Below are 23,079 nucleotides of genomic sequence, written 5' to 3'. Positions count from 1 at the left end.
GTGATGACAGCGCGGTGCGGGCTACATTGCAAGGCCTGGCGGGCTGGATTTGGCCCGCGGGCCTTGTGTTTGACACATGTGGCTTAGTGGTTTGGCAGCTGTTGACTGTTATGATATCCTTTTGGTAATCACATTAGCGCTTTCAAGGGAACAAGAAAACACACACACACACACACACACACACACACACACTCTAGTGGGAGAGACCTTTGCCTGGTAAGTCATAGCTGGGCCTTGGCCCACCTCTTTGGCCTCAGTCCAGGGGTTGGAGCCTCAAACAACCACCCAGACACTTTCCTCTTCTGTCAAAACCTCCTGCCAGGTTTCTTCACCTCTTCCTTGGGCTTTTGCTGATAGTTGATCTTGCTGGAATGCACACATTGGACAAGTACCCATCCCCCTCACTATTCAACACGTCTCATTCCTTCCAGCATCCTCAGTGCTCAGCTCCCGGATGTCCATGGAATAAAACAGCTTGCAAGACCCTAACTTCCACCCCTGCCTTTCTGTAGTCCCTTCTCCACAGACTGAAATCAGTAAGCTTAAGATGCAAATTAAGTCATTCTTCCATTCTAAACGCCTTGCCACCACCTCTAAGGCCCTATCTGCCTCGGCCCCGCCCACCTCTCCTCACCTCACCTCCCATCACTCTCCCTTTATTCACTTGGCTCTATTCTTTCCATTTCTCTAACACGTGCCTGGGTGATCCCAATTCCAGGCCCATGGACCCGCTGTTTCCTCCCCCTCTCCCCCTTGCAATGATCTTAGATCTTTAACTTACAATCCAGGTCTTACATGTCACTTCCTGACCGTGGAATCTAAACACCAACCCCGTCTTTACTCTATTCATTCCCTTCCCATCCCGGTCACCATCGGAAACCGCTCGCCTTCGTTTAAACCTCGGTCTCCCCCACTGGAGTGGAAGGCCCCGGAAGTGAGGACAGGGGCGCTGGGCTCAGGCCCGTACACAGTAGGCTCAGGATCAGCAATCGCGAGGTCGGTGACCCCGCACACGCGGGGCCGCGCCGGAGGAGTGCGGGGCACAGAGGGGGCGCGCCTGGGAGGGCGGCGGGCCCCATCCCCATCCCCGCTCCCACCTCTCCCCTCCGCGGGCGGGCGCTGCGGCCTCCCTCGGGGCAGCTCCGCCCCCCGCGCCCCGCTCCGCGCCTGCGGGTTGGCGGCCGCGCCGGGGCGGGGAGAGGCTGTGGACGCCGGAGCCCTCGGCCGCGCCGCCGCCCGCTCCGCCTGCAGCATGTTGCGCGCAGCTCTGCTCGCCGCCTCGGGCCTCGGGCCGCGCCTGGGCCGCCGCCTCCTGTCCGCCACCGCCACCCAGGTGGTGCCGGCCCCCAACCAGCACCCCGAAGTCTCCTACAACCAGGTGAGGCCGCCGGCCCCGACCCGCCGGCGCTTTGTCCTCTCCGGGGACGGGCCAGGCCTCTTGGGGCCTCAGTTTACCCCGTTAGCCGCGGCTGGACTTGGCGCACACCTTCCCGCCCCGCCTCGGACAGCCCTGTTGCACAGCCCGGCTGAGTGAGACCGTGTCGTTCCTGGTTTGGGTCCGATCGCCTCCCGGCCTGCTGAACGCCCCCCACCCCCCACCCCCTCTCGTCCTCCCTCCTCCGGCCTTGCTGCCCAGGCCTCTCAGGTGCCCCTGTTTGCGCAGGGTCTTCACCGCCTCCCACTCCAACGACGGTCTCGTTCTTGCACGTCCCTCTTTGCAGGAACTTTTAGGTCGTTTCCTTGGCCATGTCTTCCTCCTCCACTCATGCTCTTGCCCAAGGGGTTCCGGGCGGCGGGGGGTGGGGTGGAGGGGGGTGGAGGAGAAAGAGCGGAGGCCAAGGCCGTTGGCGCTCCCGGCATCCTCACTGCTGGGGAGGGAAGGGCAGGGGACCGTCGCGGCTGTGCAGTCCCCGGCAGTGTCCGCCTGCCGAGGAGCTGGCTTCCTTCCACCAAACCAAGGAGGGCCTTCCGGGGTGACACCGATAACCGCCGGCGACGCTCACACCGGCCTTGGTGGTGTTTCCTCCTGTGATCTGTGAGTTTGGGCGAAGCGCCGGAATTCACAGAGAAGGAAGTCAGTTGTGAGAGTTCATCTGTTCTGTGTGCAACAAGTGGAGCTGCTGCCCTTCTCTGAGCTCTGGTTTCCTCTGTGAAGCGGGAAGGGGGTGAGCACAGGACCTCACCTGCTCCTGGAGGCACTTCCAGAAACGGCAGCTTCTATTAGGTAGAACAACCTTTTGTACCTGGAACCATCCTAAGCATTTACCTGTTTTACTGTTTAGTCCTTACAAACAGCCTTTGGAGGTAGGTTCTGTGGCTATCTCCATTTTACACATGGAGAGACTGAGCTACAAAGAGGTGATTTGCCTCAAGGCTGAAGTCAGTGGCAGAGTTGGGGTTCACATGTAGATCCCGAGAGGAAGCTCCTACCCAGACCATCCTGTGGTGCTGCTGATGCATCTCTGGGGGGGACGAGAGGGCGAGGTGGCCCCCAGGTGGCTGCTTCCAATAGCATGTCAGGCCCAGAGTTTGGCTGCAAAGCTGCACGCAGGTGATGGGTACAAGCGCGGCCACATGATGCTAGGGATGTTTCCAGAGAATAAAAACAGTGTCCTTTGTATATCACCAGCCAGAAGTGCTGCAGCTTTAATTCCCTTGGTGTAGGCTGTGTGAGAAGTTCATGCTTGAAAGACTTGACTATCAAAAGATGCAGCAGAAATATCATGGAGGGCGAGAGGCTTCAGCACCCAAACCTTGGTGGCCACATGGAGGTGTGAAAAAGGACACACACACACACACACACACACACACACACGGGTCTGGTGGATAACCTGAGTCCTGTTCTCCAAATTGAGTCTGAGAATGTAAGTTGGGGGAGTGGAGTGAATTCTCTCTGAGGCTTCCCCCCGCCCCCCAAGTTGTTTTTTTTTTAAAACTCACTCTAAAAGATACTTTTTCCATTTATTTCTAGAGAGAGGAGAAGAGAGGTAGGAGGGGGAGAGAGACACACACACACACATTGATCGGTTGCCTCCTACAAGCGCCCCCACAGGGGCTGGGAAACCTGAAACAGATATGTGCCCTTGACTAGGAACTGAACCCACAGACCTGAGCTTTGACAGTTCGCTGCACATCGGCCAGGGTACCTGTGACTTTTCTATCGGATTTTTGGAGATCATAAAAGTAACATGTGCTCACTGTATAAAAATGCATAAAGTATTGTAAAACTTCCGCATACCCTAAGGCATTTCCTGTTTGCAGATGTTGCAGACATTTTCTCTGTATTTGTGTGTGTGTGTGTGTGTGTGTGTGTGTGTGTGTGAGAGAGAGAGAGAGAGAGAGAGAGCGCACCAGATTTTTTTTTCTTTCATAAATTAGATTCTAGCACTTTCTGTTCTGAAGCTATCTCATTGAACAACGTTATCTGCATTCTCTCTGTGGGCACTTTCACATGTTCCCATTCTCCCAAGGACTGCAGTCTCCCAGCATGCTGGCACTGCTCTTCTCACAGCTCCTAGCACTAGCACTAGCAGTAGCAGCTGTTCATTTTGTTTTTAATTCTGATCTGAGAATCTTTTCCCATTGATTATCAGAGAGAGTGGGAGAGAGAGGGAAAGACAGAAACATGGATGTGAGAGAAGCACATTGATTGGTTGCCTCCTGCACGAGCCCCAACCAGGGCCCCGGGTCAGGGAGGAGTCTATTGAACCCGGGACCCTTTGGTCCGAAGGCCGCCACCTTATCCACTGAGCCACACTGGCCAGGGCTGTTTTCAGTGTTGAGTTATTGCAAACCGTGCTGGCAAGAATGCCAAGGCCTAATCCTAAACTTTTGAACCTTTTACCAGGGGCTCTGGATACGAAGCTGACATTTCCCTGGGGTTATCAGCTTCTTGAAGTGCAGTGAGTTGTTGGGGAGTCTGGAGTCTGGAGTCTCCCCAGAAGGAGATACCCTGAGCTCTTCAGAAGCTGTGCGGATGAAATAGTGCGTCCTCATACAGCCCTTAGCACCTGCCTGGCTCATGACTACTGGTCCGTCCACATTTACCGCAGCTGTCAATGGCAGTGGGGATAACGGTGCTGCTGAGTTTTCAAGATAATGTGATGTAACTCCATTTTATGTGGGTGCTGTTGGAGTTGTAATTTGTTTCCTGAATGAGGGTTTGCGGTGAATTAAATTTGTGTCTCTGTTCTTAGCCTCTTGACCACAACACTCAGGAACTAAAGAGAAAACTGACAAAAAGGGAATTAGGAAAGGATCTCTCTATATGAATTTTCTGATTACAACAGTAATACATCCTCAGTACACAAAGTGAAGCATGTGTGTCTTGCGGACATGTGTAGGTATCCCCTAATCCAGTGATTTTCTTTCTTTTTCTTTTTTAATATATTTTTATTGATTTTTTTACAGAGAGGAAGAGAGAGGGTTAGAGAGTTAGAAACATCGACGAGAGAGAATCATCGATCAGCTGCCTCTTGCACACCCCCTACTGGGGATGTGCCTGCAAGCAAGATACATGCCCTTGCCCGGAATCGAACCTGGGACCTTTCAGTCCGTAGGCCGACGCTCTATCCACTGAGCCAAACCGGTTTCGGCCAATCCAGTGATTTTCGATCGCTTAATGATAATATCAGGCCATGTGCCCAAGGCCTGTACCTACATTTTACCTTGCATTCTACCAACAACTCTAATAGCCAGGCGTTACTGCTGTCCCATTTTACAGATGATAAAACCAACTCTAGCGTGCATGCCCTTAGCTACCCTGCCGCCTCATGCCCAGGCTTTATGGTCATGAAAAGGATGTAAATACTTAAGGGACAAGGGGATGGATTGTTTGAAATTCAGACGAGGAGCTATGTTCCTAGCTGAGATTAGAATATTGAGTGTTGCGCTGTAAATATTTACTTAGGGCACAAATGGTTACCATTTACAAAACGATGTGTACAGCCTGTGCTCTAGCAGGGAATGGGAAAGAACATGTGGCCCCTCCCCAGCCTCCGGCCCCTCCTGAGGGAGGAACTACAAGTCTGCTGTTCCCTCCAGGGCCCCAGCACCAGCAGCTCTAGAGGCCCCCTGCTCCCCCACCCCTCTGTTGCTCTCTGACCCTGAGGTCTGTTCCTCACTCCTGCCTGTTTGTGTCCACTTCTCACTTCGTTGGTTTCCTGGTTGCCTGAGTCTTTCCTGCCCGGGATGGTAGCACAGGAGGCAGGACTTGGCGGTTCACTCAGTGCCTGGCACTCAGTGAAACTGACTGTGGATGAGTGAATCCAACCTCTAAGAGTTTTGCCAACAGTCCAGATTCAAAGTGTCAAATCCCGAGGAGTGGCTAGAGTGTCGCTCTGCTTCTAGAAACTAATGAAGTGGGAGCTGTCCCAGGGTGACTGAGTTACGCATGTTATGTAAGTCAAGCTTTGGGTTTCTGGCAGGAGATTACGATGAACTTGGCTTGGACTCTGCCCTTGTGCTTATTCAAGAGAAATAACAAAGTCCTCAGTGGGAGCTGGACTTCCGAAGAGGCTCTGTTCCAGAACCTTCCTACCCTGGTCCCTCCCCAGAGAGGAAGGGCAGCTCCAGGGGAAGGGAAATGGGAACCCTAAACAGAAGGAAGATTCCAAGTTCCTGCAAACCCAGGATTATTTTATCAGTTTGGAGCGAGAATAGATTGTTGAAAATTCAACAATGGAGACTGACCCAGCAAATTCAGGGCTTTGAGAGGCAGATAGGTGCCAGGGAGTGGTCTTTCCAGGTTCTTTGTCTAAGATGGGGGGGCGGGGGAAGACTGGGGTGAGGACAGTGGGAAGTTAGCCAGACTGGCCCACCCCTCTGCTTCATCATTCATGATCTTTGCAAAATAACGATTAGAACTTTTCTAGGACAAACTAACTTAGTATGTTGCTGTGCAGGGAACAACACAGAACGATACAGACCGACCTGGCCCTTGCTCCTAGGAATCATATAGCTGAGACAGCCACAGGGTCTAGAGCAGTGTATGTGGGGGGGGTGAGACCCCACTATGAGTGGGGGAGTGGGGGTGGCTTAGGAACTTTACACCCCAGACACGTTCCCCAGGTGTTAGCTCTGCTCCTCCCATGAGACTCCCTTTCCTCCACATTCCCCAGGGGGAGGGGCTGGCTCTCAGAGAGGACTCCACCAGGTCTACCTGGCTTCTGGCCTGAGCTCTTTCTGCCACACCTGCTTCCCCCACTGGAAACTACCCATCACCCACTTCCCAGCCCTCCTGCCCCTCCTTTGGGAAGGAAAAAAAGGTGTCATTTTCCTTAAGATTAATGATCAACCAACTAATCTGAAACCACACAAACATATTTCCAAAGAATCTGACTGGTGTTTACCCACATTCTCCTGCCAAATGCCACGAGCCTTTTACTGTAGGTGCACAGCTGTGGATTCCCCCGTGATGGCGGGGTAGGGATTGCACTGAGATACCAAATTTGAGCCTGGGAAAGTGACCTTTGATCGGCCCTTTCCTGACTGGCTCCTTGCTGTCACCACCCTTGCTGTCATTGTCAGCATTGCACTTACTCCATGGCAGGCTGGCTGCAAGCACCTGGAACTGTCGCACGCCCTTTATGAGGGTTGCTACAGTGATTCCCAAAGGCTCAGGGAGGTGGTGTGCCTTGCCCCATGGGACACAAGTAGGAGGAGAAGTGCCCGAATTCATCCGGGTTCTAGACTTGACCCCTGTTCTTGAGCATGGAGCTGGGCCAGCCCTCCCTGGGCCCAGCTGGCCCCAGAATCCCTGCCCTGGATTGAGCTATGACCTTGGCTTTGCTTGGTGCTCCTTTTTATCAGTCAGGGCTCTCGTCAAATGCCCGCTCCTAGGAGGCCCTCCCCAGTCATCCCAGCTAAAGTTCTCTATCTCCCCCACCCTCTAGACCCGTCCCTGGACCCAGTTTTTCTCCTTTGCACTCGCCCTGGCAGTCTGAGGTTGCTTGTGTATTTGATTGCTTCTTTATTTTCTGTGCCCAACAGAATGCCAGCTCCATGAGAGAAAGGTCCTCACTGGGTTTGGTTTCCACTGTGTCCTCAGCCCTAGAACTGTGCCTGGCTCATTGCCGGTGTTCACTAACGTTTGCTGAGGGGCAAAAGAATAATCTACCTCAATTCTCCACAACCCTGTGCACTAGTGTGTTAAAGGAAAGATGGTTGCAAATTCTTTGCAGCTCCTCCCAAGGAGAGGTGGGGCCTCCTCTCCCCTTCCCTACGAGTCTGGACTGAGCCTGTGACTCACTCTGATCAGTGAAATGGGTGTCAGAAATGAGGCCACGTGACTTCTGGAGCTAGATCTTAAGAAGCCTGTCAGCATCTGCCCGGGTTTCTTGGAAATTCTTCCTGGGCAAGGCAGCTATCATGCCAGAAGTCTGACTAGCCTAAGCCCACCATACGGTCAGGAAGCCCAAGCAGCCACGTGGTGCCGGATGCAAGGGAAGAAACCATCTTGCACATCCAGCGCCAGGCACCCTCACTTTGCAACCACCTGAGCCCAATCAATGGACACAACCATTAGATAATACTAAGTCAGTGTAAGCCACCATTGTGAGGTGATGTTACACAACTGATAGATAGAAAGATAACTCTTCATTTTTCAGATCAAAGAAACCAAGACACTGAAAGATCAAAAGACTTACCCGAGGCCAGTTGGCAGAGTGGGCACTCCAGCTCGGATAATCTTCAAGGCCTGCGGCTTTTAACCTTGTGGTCACATCACTGAGTTAAATGATATGTTCTTCCCGATTTTTTGTTTAATATCAGTTTCGGGTTGAGAACTGGTCCTGAGAACTTTCTGTCTTCTCATTGTAGATCTTCATAAACAACGAGTGGCATGATGCCGTCAGCAAGAAAACGTTCCCCGTCATCAATCCATCCACTGGGGAAGTCATCTGTCAAGTAGCTGAAGGAGACAAGGTGAGAACTGGTGGCTTACCTCGGGGAAGGGGTGGGCAAGGATAATTCAATTTTTTACTTAGTATGTTTTTTTATGATGGAAACTTTATTGTGTGCGTATTGCTTTCATCACTAAAAAATGTCAATTAAAATTGAGTAAATGAATCAACAAAAACTCTTCCTTGCAGACAAAGGTGCTAGACTGTATGTGAATTCATTACTTCATACTGTTGTGGATTGTAGACTTGCAATTGAACTTGAGAATAGCTATTCTAGTCTCTCCAGAGCTAGATGGAAATCTTGTTGAGTAGAATTTAGGTTTCCTGAGATCTAGCTCTGGTGTTGGTAGTATGTTTTGTTTTATATATATATATATATATATATATATATATATATACACACACACACATATATTTCTATATATATATATATATATTTCTATATATATATATAAATATATATATATTTCTATATATATATATGCATAGTAATGAAATAGTAATAGTTAATTACAATTTTTTATATTATGCTTTCAATAAAAATATGTATTTTTAATAGAAACAGCATTACAAATAATTCAAGAATGCCTCATTTCCTCTGCTTATGACAGTCTTCTACAGTCATTATTAAGGCCTGCTGCCTTTGCTAAAAGCAAATGTGATGAATGAGAACCATGCTCCCCACTTCCTGAGACACATCTCTCTTATAAAAAATGTAGCTGATTTGTCTGGGTTGGTTTGCAGCTTCCCCAAGGAGAGGAAAGCTGGTAACCCTGCATTTGCTGGGCACCGCCACTGTCTGAGAAGGAATGGGTAATTAAGCTCACGGGGCATGCTTTCTTAGGAAGGGAAAGCATGGTCACATTCTAAGCACTGACCCTGGAGTGCCTTTCCCTCCAAAACTCATTGGGGGATTTTGAAATGAAAATACAGAAATGGAAACCGCCAGGGTCCTCATTCCCTCCGTGACCCCTGGGAAGGCCAGCCTGAAGCTCACGAGGGGGAGCCCTTCGAGGCTGGGACGGGTGTCAGGGCAGGGTTCTGTACAGGCATTGACTGGTGGGCAGGCGGGTGGGCAGTGTTTGGAGGGGGCTGTTGCTCAGAAGACCTGAGCTGCCTTGCTGGGTGTGTTTTCCAGGAAGATGTAGACAAGGCAGTAAAGGCTGCTCAGGCCGCCTTCAAGCTGGGCTCGCCCTGGCGCCGCATGGATGCCTCCGACAGGGGCCGTCTGATAAACCGCCTGGCTGACCTGATTGAGCGGGACCGGACATACCTGGCAGTGAGTTCTCAGCCCCCTTCCCTCTTATCCCACATGGCGAAGGGGTTCAGAGCATCCCATAGACAACCAGGAAGGGGCCACAGTGCTGACAGGTAACTGGTTCAGAATGGCAGAGACTGGGTCCCTTTGGGATATGTCCCTGCACCAACCAAAGGAGTCTCTTTAGATGCAGTGGGTTTGGCTAAGCAAGGAGGAGACTAGGGGAGAGAGGAGAGCCATGTTGGGGAGCCTTCCCAGGAGAATCCCGCAGGGATGGACACCTCTCCTGCGCATCCTTCTCCCTGGCTGCCAGAGGCAGAGGAACCAGGAGGCAGTACGCCTTCCTCTCGCCTATCCATTCTGTACCTAGCAGCCAGAGTGACCCTTCTAGAAGGCAAATTATATCATGGAGCTCCTCTCCAAGGCCTTCCATGGCATCCTGTGTCCTTAGGATAAAGTCCTGTTTCTTCAACGTGGCCTGCAAGGCCCTGCCTGGTCTGGCTCCATCTCCTAACTCATGCTGGACCTTGGCCCTCACACCCAGCTCAGCTCACCTGCCTGCATCCAACTTTTTTTTCCTCATTTTTTTTTATTAAGGTATTACATGTGTACATCCCTTACCAATCCCCCCTCCCATACATGCCCTCCCTCCCCATAGTTTTTCGCCCATTGGTTATGCTTATATGCATGCATTCAAGTCCTTCGGTTGATCTCCTACCTCCCCCATATATCCCTCCCCTCCCCTCCCCGCTGTAATTTGACAGTCTGTTTGTTGCTTTACTCTCTCTGTATCTATCTTTTTGTTCATCAGTTTATAATGTTCTTTATTATCCATAAATGAGTGAGTTCATGTGGTGTTTCTCTTTCATTGACTGGCTTGTTTCACTCAGCATGATGTTCTCCAGTTCCATCCAGGTGGCTGCAAATGATAAGAGTTCCTTCCTTTTTATGGCAGCGTAGTATTCCATGGTGTAGATGGATGCACCCAACTTCTTGACTACCCAGCTTCTTTGAGCATCAGGGCTGTTGCACATGCCTGGAATGTTCTTTCCATCATCACCATTGTATCTTCCCCTTTTGCCCAGTCACCACCTACATGTCCTTCAGGTTGGAGTTTCTCAAACTGGCTTGGCCTTCTTCCTAGCACTCTTTTTTTTTTTTTTTTTTTTAATATATTTTATTGATTTTTTACAGAGAGAAAAGGAGAGGGATAGAGAGTTAGAAACATTGAGAGAGAAACATCATTTAGCTGCCTCCAAGGTACAAGTCCTTGACCGGAATCGAACCTGGGATCCTTCGGTCCGCAGGCCGATGCTCTATCCACTGAGCCAAACCGATCAGTGCCTTCCTAGCACTCTGAACCCATGTGATTGATGATTCCTGTCTTTCTTCACTGGCTCTTTGCTCTGGAAGCTTCTTGTTAGTCTCTGTATTCCCAGCCCCTGCATCTGGCGTAGAGCAGAAACTGAAAACGATGTGTTTGTGAAGTGACTGAATGAGAAGTCGGTGCATCCTTCTCCTCATCTCCCTGCTCATTCTCCCTGCCTTTGGAGAGGGGGGCCGCTGGCCCAGAAATGCTGCGATCTTCAGTGGCCCAGATTGGCCACAGCCCTTCTCAGCCCATGCTGCGCCTCTGTGCTGCTTGTCACTGGTTTGCTTTGTTTCATTCCTGTGCCAGTATGTCTGTGCTGATCGTGTTCTCTTTTCTTAGGCCTTGGAGACCCTGGATAATGGCAAGCCCTATATCATCTCCTACCTGGTGGATTTGGACATGGTCCTCAAATGTCTTCGGTAGGGCCTCAGGCTTCCTGGTCTTTGTTCTGGCTCTGCCAAAGGGGAGGGCGAACTGGGGAGGTAGAAATAGGATAATGTAAATGGATCATGAGAATTGAAGAAATGTGTTCTACTGGCATCTATCTTGGGAAAATCCCTCAGTACCAAAATTATAATACTGTACTAGAGGCCCAGTGCATGAAATTTGTGCACTGGTAGGGTCCCTAGTGGCTACCAGCTGCCGGCTGGGTACTCCCTCCCTCCTTTTCCCCCCAGCCACCTGCCTCCACTGCTGGCCTCCCTCCCTCCCTTCCCCTGGCCGACCCCACCCCCTGGTTGAACTCCCATAGTATGCATTGTCCCCTCAGGCAGTTTGACCAGGAGATTGGGAGTTTGACTGCTTGCTATAACGTGCTGGCCACCAGGGGGTGGTGCGGACCATGGTAGAAGTTGGCAATATGCTGCGACCTCTCGCAAGCTACCTGGGGGCTGGGCGATGGGGACGGAGGTGCGGTAAGAATGCGGGTGTCTGCCAAGCTTGCTCTCACTCCCTGCTACCTTCCCTTGCGATGCCAGGGCTCACGTGCTGGGGGTGCCCATGTGCTTAGGTGCTGAGTGCCTGCGAGGAGCCCGCCCAGCATCTGAGCAGCCTCTTCTGGGTGAGCCGGGCCGCAGCTACCGGGATTGCAGGGGCCAGTCGGGCTCACTGTGGGTTCACGCAGGAGCTGGTCTGCGAGGCCAGCTGGGAGAGTGCACTCCCCGCCTGGCTTCCTCGTGGCGCTGTGTCTAGCTGAGTTCACTATCTCTCTCCCTGGGGACTCGTGCACCATGACTCAGGCCGGGGGGGGGGGGGGGGGGGGCCCAGGTGCTGCCCAGAGTCCAGAGGTCAGCTGGCACCTGCCCTTCCACACCAGATGCCCGTGCTTCAATCGCCAGCCAGGCCTTGGGACCACACCCATGCACGAATTTTGTGCACTGGGCCTCTACACTAGTCATGTTTTTCTTGATTCTTGAGTCAGTTTTGGTAATGTATGTTTTAGTTGGATTTGTTCATATCCTTAGGGTCAGGGGTAGAGAATGTACAAGGCCTGCAAAACCATTTGGTCTGGCCTTGCCAAGGCATCAGGGGTAAGTTAATTAAATATTTGACCAAACATAGCAGCCTAATGTTTAATTTGATCATTTTGTATGGCCCTTGAATGATGTTCTAAAAATGCAAATGGCCCTTGGTAGAAAAAAGGTTCCTAGTTGTCCAGTTTGTTGGCTTCAACTGTTCATAGTATTCTCTCATACCCTTTTTATCTCTGTGAGGTCGATCAAAATATCCTCACTTTCATTTCTGATTTTAGTTGTTTATGTTGTCTCCCTTTTTTCCTTAGTCTAAGCTGAAAGTCTTTCAAGTTTGTGAATCTTTTCAAAGAACCACCTTTTGGCTTTGTTAATTTTATCTATTGTTTTTTCTATTCTCCATTTCATCTATATCTGCCCTAATCTCTATTACCTTCCTTTGTGTTAGTTTGATCATAGACATTTTATTTATTTTATTTAAAAAAAATATATTTTATTGATTTTTCACAGAGAGGAAGAGAGCTAAAAACATTGATGAGAAACATCGACCAGGGACATGCCTCCTGCATGCCCCCTACCAGGGACATGCCCGCAACCAATGTACATGCCCTTTGACCAGAATCAAACCTGGGACCTTCCAGTCCACAGACCGACGCTCTATCTACTGAGCCAAACCAGTTTCGGCATAAACATTTTATTTAAAAAATATATATTTTATTGATTTTTTATAGAGAGGAAGAGAGAGGGACAGATAGCTAGAAACATCCATGAGAGAAACATGGATCAGCTGCCTCTTGCACACCCCCTACTGGGGATGTGGCTGCAACCAAGGTACATGCCCTTGACTACAATCGAACGTGGGACCCTTCATTCCGCAGGCTGATGCTCTATCCAACATCAATGAGAGAGAGTCATCGATCAGCTGCCTCTTGCACACCCCCCACAGGGGATATGCCCGCAACGAAGGTACATGCCCCTGACCGGAATTGAACCCGGGACCCTTCATTCCCCAAGCTAACCCTCTAGCCATTGAGCCAAACCGGTTTCGGCGGGTTTACACGTTTCTACCAGATCTGATCCATGGTTGTCAAATGCTGGGCTGGTGCAGCAGTCACAATTTAATAAATCTGAATGTTTTTTAAAAACACCCATTCCATGCCTGGCTGGTGTGGTGCAGTGGTTGACGGTTGACATATGAACCAGGTCATGGTTTGATTCCTGGTCAGGGCACATGAATGGGCTGCTTGACCCCCAGTGGGGGGCGTGCAGGAGGCAGCCAGTCAATGATTCTCTCTTATCATTGATGTTTCTGTCTCTCTTCCTTTCTGAAATCAATAAAAATATACTAAAAACAACAACAAACGGATTCCTGGGCATCCACCCAGAGAGCCAGGTTAAGAAAACTGGAAGTGGGCTCTTGGAATTTGGTGTTTTTTATGAGCATCCCAGGTGAATCCGGGAATTAGAGGTTAGTTCCCTAGAGTGGATTATTGTGACCTTAGCAGTTAGGTTGTTCCGGGAACAAGCTAAGAACAAGGGCAATTATCAGAAACACCCAGGTAGACAGTTTGAGGTTTTTCTTTCTGCTGAGATTTATAGGGGTCCCTGACAGAAGTTTGGACTTTTTCTTTTGAAGTTATTATGCCGGCTGGGCCGATAAGTACCATGGGAAAACCATTCCCGTCGACGGGGACTTCTTCAGTTACACCCGCCACGAACCCGTGGGGGTGTGTGGGCAGATCATCCCGGTGAGTGTCAGCCTTATAACAAACGAGTGAAGTTTATTGGGAGCACCTTGAGGCGTAGCAGTCTCCAGCAGGCTCGGGAGTGTGAACGGGGTTTTGACAAAGCCAACTTGGATTCAGGGCCCTGCCCTGCCACTCATGAACTTTGTGACCGTGGGTGAGTCACTGTTCCCCTAAAGCTTGAGTTTCCTTATCTGCAAAGTGGAAGGGAACACAGACCTGCCTTAGGGCAGAAGGGCAAGGAGGACTGAATACAACAGTTTAGCTTCATACAAGGAAGCACTCAGGAAAGTGAGTCCCTATTTCACCCTGCCTCACCCATCTGTCTTAAAGCTACGATTGAGTTGGGGAAGGGCGTGGGGGGACAGAAGAAGGGGTTCAGGGAAGTCACTGCTGCTCTCTGGGGAGTCACTATTGTTTACTTGGGTTCGGGAGTGACTGTTGTTTACTGCAGTGGAATTTCCCGCTCCTCATGCAAGCATGGAAGCTGGGCCCTGCCTTGGCGACTGGAAATGTGGTTGTGATGAAGGTGGCTGAGCAGACGCCACTCACCGCCCTCTACGTGGCCAACTTGATAAAGGAGGTGTGTGGCTGTCCATCTTGACCTCTGGGTGCTCTCTACAAGCTGTCTCTGCAAGAGTTCTGAGGAGGGGGCCTGAGTCCAAAGTGAGGGGTGTTTGTAGAGCAGGGGTCACCACACTTCAGCTAAAGAGGCCCCATCTTTCCTGTTTCTATCTTGGCTTCATTGGAAGACCCCTGTGAACAATGAAATTGTTCGAAGTGATTACCATCGGGGGAGTGCCAACAGCCATGGGAACTCTGAGACGCATGTTTCTTGCTGTTCTGTTTAGCATCCCAGGGCGGCTCCCCATAAGACTACTTCTGCTCACCTATGTCCGGGCCCCACTGTCTCTGGGAAGGGCTGTGTGTCCCTCTGTCCAGGCCCTGGAGTGGGAGGATGATGCCCGGTTCTCCTGGTTGTTTGCACACAGGCTGGCTTCCCCCCCGGCGTGGTTAATATCATTCCTGGATTTGGTCCCACGGCTGGGGCTGCCATTGCCTCCCACATGGGTGTGAACAAAGTGGCCTTCACCGGTTCCACCGAGGTAAGGTGTCCCCAGGACTTCAAGCTTGCTGGGTGTTTGGTTCAAGTTCATACTCTCCCGAAAGGATGATGCATTCAAGATACACGTGTTCATTCAACAAATAGGTCAGCAGTGGCTTTGTGCCAAGCTGAGAATGTGGAGGTGAGGAGCACCCCGTCCTACCCACAGTGTGCCATGCACAGGGGACCACACTGCACACATCGTGGGAGGGAGGCAGGGTAGTGGGTTTGAATTCTGCTAGATTTATGTTGCCTGAGTGTGAATTCTGACTCCCCGTTAACCAGCTGAGTGACCTTGAATAAAGATGCAGCTCCCAAACTTTTTAAAAAAATTATTTTTATTGACCTCAGAGAGGAAGGGAGGAGAGATAGAAACATCAATGTTGAGGGAGAATCATACCCCACACTGGAGATGGAGCCCTCACCCCAGGCATGCGCCCTTGACTGGAATCGAACCTGGGCCCCTTCAGATCGCAGGCCGAAGCTCTATACACTGAGCCAAACTTGCTAGAGCAGCTCCCACACTTCTAAATCAAGGAACAACAGGGTTGCTCCTACCTTTGAGGCCATTGTGAGGACTGAATTCCATGCACACAAAGCTCTTAGTACAGTACCTGGTATGTATGTGGTGCTCAGTGTGTAAAAGCCACACATCAATGACGGCCGTGTCATTACTATCATCGCCATCCTAAGAGCACGGGGTGGGGCAGCGATGGTACGTGAGTGGCCAGATTTGGCGACATTCTCCAGGTCTTTCATAATCTAGCTTCTCACTCGGTTGTGGGGTCCTCTGTTGTGTGTCTGTGGGAGCACTTGGTTCTTTCTCCTCCCACTGAGAGCTGGTCCCTGTTTCTGCTCCCTGGCAGGTTGGCCACCGAATCCAGGTCGCTGCCGGGAACAGTAACCTCAAGCGGGTGACCCTGGAGCTGGGAGGGAAGAGCCCCAACATCATCATGTCAGATGCCGACAGTGAGTCTGCAGGGGGAGGAGGCGTGGCCGTGAAGGGAGCCATCAGCTGTCTGCGCTGAGCTCCTCCCTCCAGCAGTCCTCATGTCCATCAGCTCCGTTTCTGGGCAGGGCCTCGGGATGAAGGCCAGGCTCCTCAGCAGGCCCTCCAGCCAGCACGGCCAGCCTCTCCCGCTTCTCTCCTCTCTGCTCCCTCTAATCCAGCCAGCTGTGCCAGGCTTTCTCAGACCGGACCACTTTTCTTCCATGGCATCCTTTAGGGAGCCTTCCCTGCCCGCCATAGGCTGGCTGGGTCGGTCCCCCAGCTGCCCCCGGTTCCGTCACCACTGTGACCATGTCTGTCCGACACATGGCCTGGCACCCAGCAGGCGCCATGCTGTTGGTGGCGTGAAAGGGTTAAGGAGGTAGGCAGCCACTGGGGCAGGGTCGTCCTCTCCTAAGGGTCGTCTCTCTGCCTCCCCAGTGGACTGGGCTGTGGAGCAGGCCCACTTCGCCCTGTTCTTCAACCAGGGCCAGTGCTGCAGTGCGGGCTCCCGGACCTTCGTGCAGGAGGATGTTTATGATGAGTTTGTGGAGCGGAGCGTGGCCCGGGCCAAGTCTCGGGTGGTTGGGAACCCCTTTGACAGACAGACTGAGCAGGGACCACAGGTAAGCCGACAGCCACGGGTGGGTCTGGGTGTCTGGAACCAGCAGGGAGAAGTAGAAAGGGCCTCGGACTCAAGAGTCAGACAGGAATGGCTTAAAGCCTAGGCTCCGCCATGTACCAGCTGTGTGTCCCTGAGAAGCCACATGGCCTCTCTGAGCCGCCATTCTTTCATCCTTTGCACCTGCCCTTCATAAATCAAGGAGGCTGCAGAGTGGAAACGAATGATGGAAAGCACTTTGTAAATTACATAGACAGTAAATACTAGCAGTGTCTGTGCCAAAGGGAATGCTTGCTTCCTAGACCGTGGCCACCCATGAAATGCATCCACCAGAAGGACACGCAGATCTGTTAACCATGGTTATTTCTGGGGAGTGGGGTCGTGAGTCATGACACAGAGAAGGGAGGGTCTTCACTTTATACTCTTCTGAGCTGTTTAATTTTTCCTTAGCCAGGAAGATGTGTTCATTTTAATCACTAAAACTCTAGTCAATGATAATTATAATAAAAAGAAATACAGCGCCTGTCTACCATTTCCTCTGCATCCTGGCCCTTTTTCCAGCGTTGTCCTTAGACCCAACCTGCCCTGGGCTCCTTCTCTACAGGGCCCAGCACTGGCCTCCTCCAGCCACCCCTCTTAGGGACAAGGAGTCTGCAGGGTCTGGGATGCTCCCTGCTCTCACATGGCCCTGAGCCTACTTCCAGGGCCCATGGGTGCCTCTCTGCAGGCTCCATCCTCCTGAGGGTGTCCGTGCTACGGGTGTTCACTCCCCAGGCACCAGGACGGCCAAGGAACCTTTTAAAAAATTAATCGTATATAATAAAGATGTAATATGCAAATGGTCGTAACGACTGCATAACGACTGGATCAGGGATCAGCAGAAGGGTGGGGCTACAGGAGTGGGCAGAGCAGCAAGCTATGGGGGTGCGGGGGAAGGGTGGAGGGGGAGAAACAGGAGGATGGGGCAGTGGGCAGAGAGCTACTGGAGGGCGGCAGCAAGCTACTGGTGCATGTATTCGTGTGCAGGGCTACTGGTAGACTATCCAAACACCCCCACAGAAAAATGAGCAGAAACTAAAGAGGTCCCATATCCCCCAACTCCCCCTTCACCCCCCTAGTTTCCTGTTACTGACATCTTGCATTAGTGTGGCACATTTGTTATAACTGATGAGCCCATATTAATTTGTTATTATTAACTAAAGTCTATAGTGTACCTTAGGGTTTACCCTTGATGTTTCACATTTTATGGTTTTGACAAATTATAAAGACGTGTCCAGCATCAATTGTCATACAGAACAGTTTCACTAAAAACCCGTGTCCCACCTGTTCTTCCCTTTTTCCCTCCCCCTAGCTTCTGGCAACCACTGATCTTTTAACGTCTTTACAGTGTTGTCTCTTCCAGAGAAGGTCATGCAGTTGGAATCATGCAGTATCAAGCCTTTTCTGATGGGCTTTACTGCCCCCCCCACTTGGCTCTCTTTACTTAGCAATGTGCATCTAAGGGTCCTCCCTGTCTTTTCGTGACTTGATAGCTCATTCCTTCCAATGGCTGGATATTCCATTGAATGGATGTGCACCACATTTTGTTTATCCACTCATCTATGGATGGACCCTTGGGTGGTTTCTACTTTTTAGCTATTTGAATAAGGCTGCCAATGAATCTCACCATCTCTCTTTCTCTTGCTTTTCTTTGTGGTTTGTGGATATTTAATTATTTAGTATCTATATGTATATGCAATTTATAAAGTGCTTTCCAAACTTGTATACAAATTTAATAAAACAAATGGGGTGGGGGCACGTACTAGAGGGGTGGGAGCAGGCAGGGAGAGGTCAATGGGGGAAAAAGGAGACATATGTTCAACATACCTTTGCCATCAATGTATTTTCTCACTATTTTAAATTTTTAGTAATTTCAGAGTTGAAAAAGAAAACCAGAGGGTTTGCTGTACAGTTCTTGAAGTTTTTTCTTATATTTATCAGCCCTTTGTGTTTCCTATCTTGGCTCACTTATTCATTTCCAGTTGTCTCCTTGCCAGTGTGGTTCTAAGCCTGAAGCTAGGCAAGGTATGGCTCTAGCATCTCTAACTCCGGGCTCCTTCTCCTGCAGGTAGATGAAGCTCAGTTTAAGAAGATCCTGGGCTATATCAACACTGGGAAGAATGAGGGGGCGAAGCTGCTGTGTGGTGGAGGGGCGGCTGCTGACCGAGGCTACTTCATCCAGCCCACTGTGTTCGGAGATGTGCAAGACAGCATGACCATCGCCAAGGAGGAGGTGAGCCGGGGGCCAGAGCTCTGGGAAGTGGATAATTCAGTCTAACATCTGGACCCTGTGACCCAACAGCTGGCTTTGGGCCAAGTCCTGGCTCTGTCCCGAGGACAAGTTATTTACAGTTTACGTCCGAACTCGACCCTCTCCTCTCAGGGCTGCTGCTGACATTTTGACCACTTTGAGTTTCCCCAGTGCTTTCTTTCCCCTGAGAGGGCTGAGAGCAGCCACATCCCGACAGCAACAAGCACACGTAGCTCCTGCATCTTGGTTTCTAAATCCCGTTCTTCACACAAAGGAACCAGGATTCTTTGAGAAAACGGCTAATCCCAGGAAAAGGGCAGGGAGAGTACAACATACACCGGGAATGTCTTGAGAACAGAGACTGGATTTTGTTCAGTTGTTTCTTTAGCATCTAGTGTGTGCCTTGCTGAATGACTGACTTAAATTTTAGACATTAAGTCTATGTGTGACATGCCAGTAATGTAAACATTGCAGAATTGTTTAGAAATAATACCCACATGTAAAGCACGTGGCACTGGGAGGTAACTGACCCCGCTAGCTTCCTTCCTTTTGTGTTTCAATAAGCGTGGGAGCTGCCGTCTTTGGAACTATCAGGGCGCCTCTGGGGGCGCTGTAAAGGCTGGATAGAAGGTGGTTCCATGTCTGCCAGGCCCTCCCACTCTCCTCTCTCACCTCAGATCTTTGGGCCAGTGATGCAGATCCTCAAGTTCAAGACCATAGAGGAAGTCGTTGGGAGAGCAAACAGTACCAAGTATGGGCTGGCTGCAGCTGTCTTCACAAAGGACTTGGACAAAGCCAGTTATCTGTCCCAAGCGCTCCAGGCTGGCACTGTGTGGTAAGAGCCTCCCAGCAGCCCCTCATGCCCAGGCAGGGATCCCCGAAGCCAGGGTCTCCCAGAATCCAGTGCTTACATCCCAGAATTTGGGGTACTGGGCTCAGCTGCTCTGGGCTCAGGGAGTGTGTGGGACAGCAGACAGATGACAGCTTCCCTGCCGCTCTCCAGGAGACTCAACTTCCCTCCAGTCCAAATGCTTGTGCAGTTCTTCTTGGGCAGCAGATGCATGACTGGGGGCTCCTTGCCAAACTGTAACAAGGTGGGGGACCAGAGCTAAGGGCCCTTCACAGGATCTTAAAAGTTTAGCATCTCCCTCACACTCATTAGGATGGCTGAAATTTTAAAATCCAGAAAATACCAAGTGTTAGTGAGACTGTGGAGAAATTTGAACCCTTGCACATTGCTGATGGGAATGTAAAATGCGACAGGCACCATAGAAAACTGTCTGACAATTCCTTGATAAGTTAAACATAGAATTACCATAGGACCCAGCAAGTCCACTCCTAAGTATATACCCAAAAGAAGTAGAAATATACATCCACACAGAAAAGTGTACCCAAATGTTCACAGCAGATTATTCACAATAACCAAAAGGTAGAAACAGCATAAAAGTCCATCAACTGGTGAATAGATAAACATAATATGGTCTGTCCATGCAGTGGAATATTATTTGGCCACAGACATGAAAGAAGTATTGCCACATGCTACAACATAGATGAATTGTGAAAACATGAAACTAAATGAAAGGCCACATCCTATAATAAAACCCTAATTTGCAAATCGACTGAATGGTAGGCAGAATGACTGGCTGAACAACCAGTCGCTATGACACGAACTGACCAGTAGGGGACAGATGCTCAAGGCAGGAGCTGAGCTCACGGCTGGCAAGTGCAGCAGTGGTGGCGGGAGCCTCTCCCACCTCCGCTGCAGGCAGACGATAAGGAGCGAGGGTCCTGGCCTGCGAGATGGCACAGGCCGGGCTGAGGGACCCCTGCCAGTGCATGAATTTCATGCACCAGGCCACTAGTATATGATTGCACTTACAGGAAATGACTAGAATAGACAAATCCATAAAGTCAGGAAGTAGATTATTGGCTTCCAGGGATTGGGAGGGGGAATGGGAAGTGACGGCTTATAAGGCACAGGGTTTCTTTTTGAGGTGATAGAAATATTCTGGGATTACTTAGTGGTAATGGTTTGGACAACACTGTAAATGTGCTATAAAACACTGAATTGGACACCTTAAAATGGTGAGTTTTAAATTCAATTAAAGTTTTAAAAATTGCAACAAGAAAAGGGTAGCATCTCATTAGCAAAAAACGGGGTAACAAAACGAGATGTTGTCACGTGGTGTTCCTGTTATACAGACATCCATCTGTGACCACATCATGAAGAATGAAGATGGCGAACGGCTTTATGTCTTGTAGCTTTCAACTCTGATGTGGCTAGTTATTACTATTCTTCCCATTCCTTTTTCCTCAGTAAATTTTAGAGCAACAGAGGTCTGAGGAGTATGACACAAAGTTATTTCTGAAATCCTCTTTCAAACTATAGGATCAACTGCTACGATGTGTTTGGGGCCCAGACACCGTTTGGTGGCTTCAAGATGTCTGGGCTTGGCCGGGAGCTGGGAGAGTACGGCCTGCAGGCATACACTGAAGTGAAAACCGTGAGTATGAGCACCTTCCCAGACTCTCCATCATGACAGACCATCAGTATTTATTACTGATTTCTTGTTTTAAGCTAGAGAAGCTACAAAATAGGGTAAAGACCCCGTCTGTGCTCTGACCCGTGAGAAAGAACTAGAAACTGAACTTCTACTCTGCCTACAGTCTTAAAACAAAACAAACAAAAACAAAAGAGGAAGGGGGGAGAGAAACATCAATGACAAGAGCATCATTGATTGGTCGTCTTCTGCATGGCCCCCTCTAGGGACCAACCCCTAAACCTGGGCGTGCTTTTTTCCCCTTTCTTTTTTTGGGGGGCATGTGCTTTTGTAGAAAGAAGTGGCAGCATTTGATTCACCTGCCAGCATTCACCCTGTTCCAGGCACTGTGCTTAGTGCTTGTGATAAAGAGTCGTGTATTTTGAATTTGGAACTCACGTGATGATATTAACAAAAATAGGAATTTTTCAGGACAGGAGTCAAGTTGGCAGGGAGGAACAATGAGAAAATATCTTCTTTTAAACTCATTTTTACTAAGTGCTTATGTTGTGCCAGAGTCTGTGCTGGACTTTCTTAGGTACGTCACCTCGTTTTGTGCTCACAGCAACCTCATGAAGCAGATACTGTTATTAGCCCATTTTACAGATGAGAAAACAAGGCATGTAGAGATGAAGTACTTGCCCAGTAGGTGGTAAGGTTGGGCTTCAACCCCAAAGCCATCTGAATGGACTCTTCCCACTTAACACGCTGAGACACCTGTAAGCTTCAGCACATTGTTTTTTCTCCTTTGATTCTCTTGGGGAAAACTGTGGATCTAGGTTAGGGCCTCTGAACCTCGGCACTGTTATGTTTGGGGTTGGATAATTCTTGGTTGTGGGTCTGACCTGTGCAGTGTAGGATTGTTGGGCAACATCCCTGACTTTTACCCTCTAGATCAGGGGTGGGGAATTTTTTTTCTGCCAAAGACATTTTGGACATTTACTAGTATACCTAACATCATTCGCTTAATAGAATTCACTTAATATAATTTCTTTTGCTATGAAAAAAGCTCCTAGATTTATTGAATTTCGAGTCCCACCTGTGGTTGCCTTGGCCGAGTCAGACCAAATGATTTTGTGGGTCTTATACGACGCGCCCGGGGCATCTAGATGCTCGTAGGAATTCCTCACCCCCCATCCCATGACAATCACAGATGACGGGTAAGGAAGGAGTGTGATCTCATACAGAATATAGACCTAGTGGTTCCTGGGTTTGGCCAGATGGTTGTTCAGATGTTAGAAGTAAGGAAGCCCTTTCTTCTGAAAGTGCCTGCAAGCCAGCATGGAGATGTAACAGCTTCTCTGCATCCCCTTACAGGTCACAATCAAAGTTCCTCAGAAGAACTCATAAAGAACCACATTGGCTTCCTTATTTACCCAGTGGCTGGGTGTCCAATGGAATCAACAACAAAACCAAGAAAAGTGATCCCGACACGCTAAAAGTCTCAAAAGAGAAATTCTCCTACACAATCTCTTTGAATTCCTTGGTGGGGGGGGGGGGGGGGGAGGCGTTTGAAGAAATTAAAGTTTTTCAGAAATAGCCTGGAATGTCTCACCTCATCTGATACACTTTTGTAACTCGCCTTTAAGGGGGTAGAAAAGCCTTTGTTTACAGCTGTACTAACACTGAGACCACAGCTAGCACGTTGTTTTGTATTCTGGGTTAAAGCTCATTAAAAACAGTGTTACTCTGCACTTTTTGGGTGACTCTTCCTCAGTAACCCAAGGAATTGCTGCCACAAATGTACGTGTCCCTGTGTTTGCATGTCACACTGTTTATGACACCCCTC

General features: G+C 49.8%; 2 protein-coding genes across 3 annotated transcripts in view; both read left to right on the top strand.

Moving 5' to 3' along the window:
- Nucleotides 1–23,079, top strand: part of ACAD10 (acyl-CoA dehydrogenase family member 10) — a 151,688-nt gene that overhangs the window by 33,337 nt on the left and 95,272 nt on the right. The window lies entirely within an intron of this gene.
- ALDH2 (aldehyde dehydrogenase 2 family member) lies at nucleotides 1,165–22,984 on the top strand. Its single transcript, XM_084868174.1, has 13 exons — nucleotides 1,165–1,378; nucleotides 7,819–7,923; nucleotides 9,040–9,180; nucleotides 10,871–10,950; nucleotides 13,637–13,748; nucleotides 14,200–14,328; nucleotides 14,738–14,851; nucleotides 15,717–15,819; nucleotides 16,280–16,464; nucleotides 18,568–18,732; nucleotides 19,428–19,585; nucleotides 21,140–21,254; nucleotides 22,608–22,984. The coding sequence occupies exons 1-13, from the start codon at nucleotides 1,253–1,255 to the stop codon at nucleotides 22,638–22,640; spliced, it is 1,566 nt and encodes a 521-aa protein (XP_084724300.1). The 5' UTR covers nucleotides 1,165–1,252; the 3' UTR covers nucleotides 22,641–22,984.

Source organism: Pipistrellus hanaki (genome assembly GCF_964339955.1).
Source record: "Pipistrellus hanaki genome assembly, chromosome: 19".
Lineage (NCBI taxonomy): Eukaryota > Metazoa > Chordata > Mammalia > Chiroptera > Vespertilionidae > Pipistrellus > Pipistrellus hanaki.
Note: the sequence above shows the minus strand (reverse complement) of the source record. Positions and strands in the feature narration are given on the sequence as shown.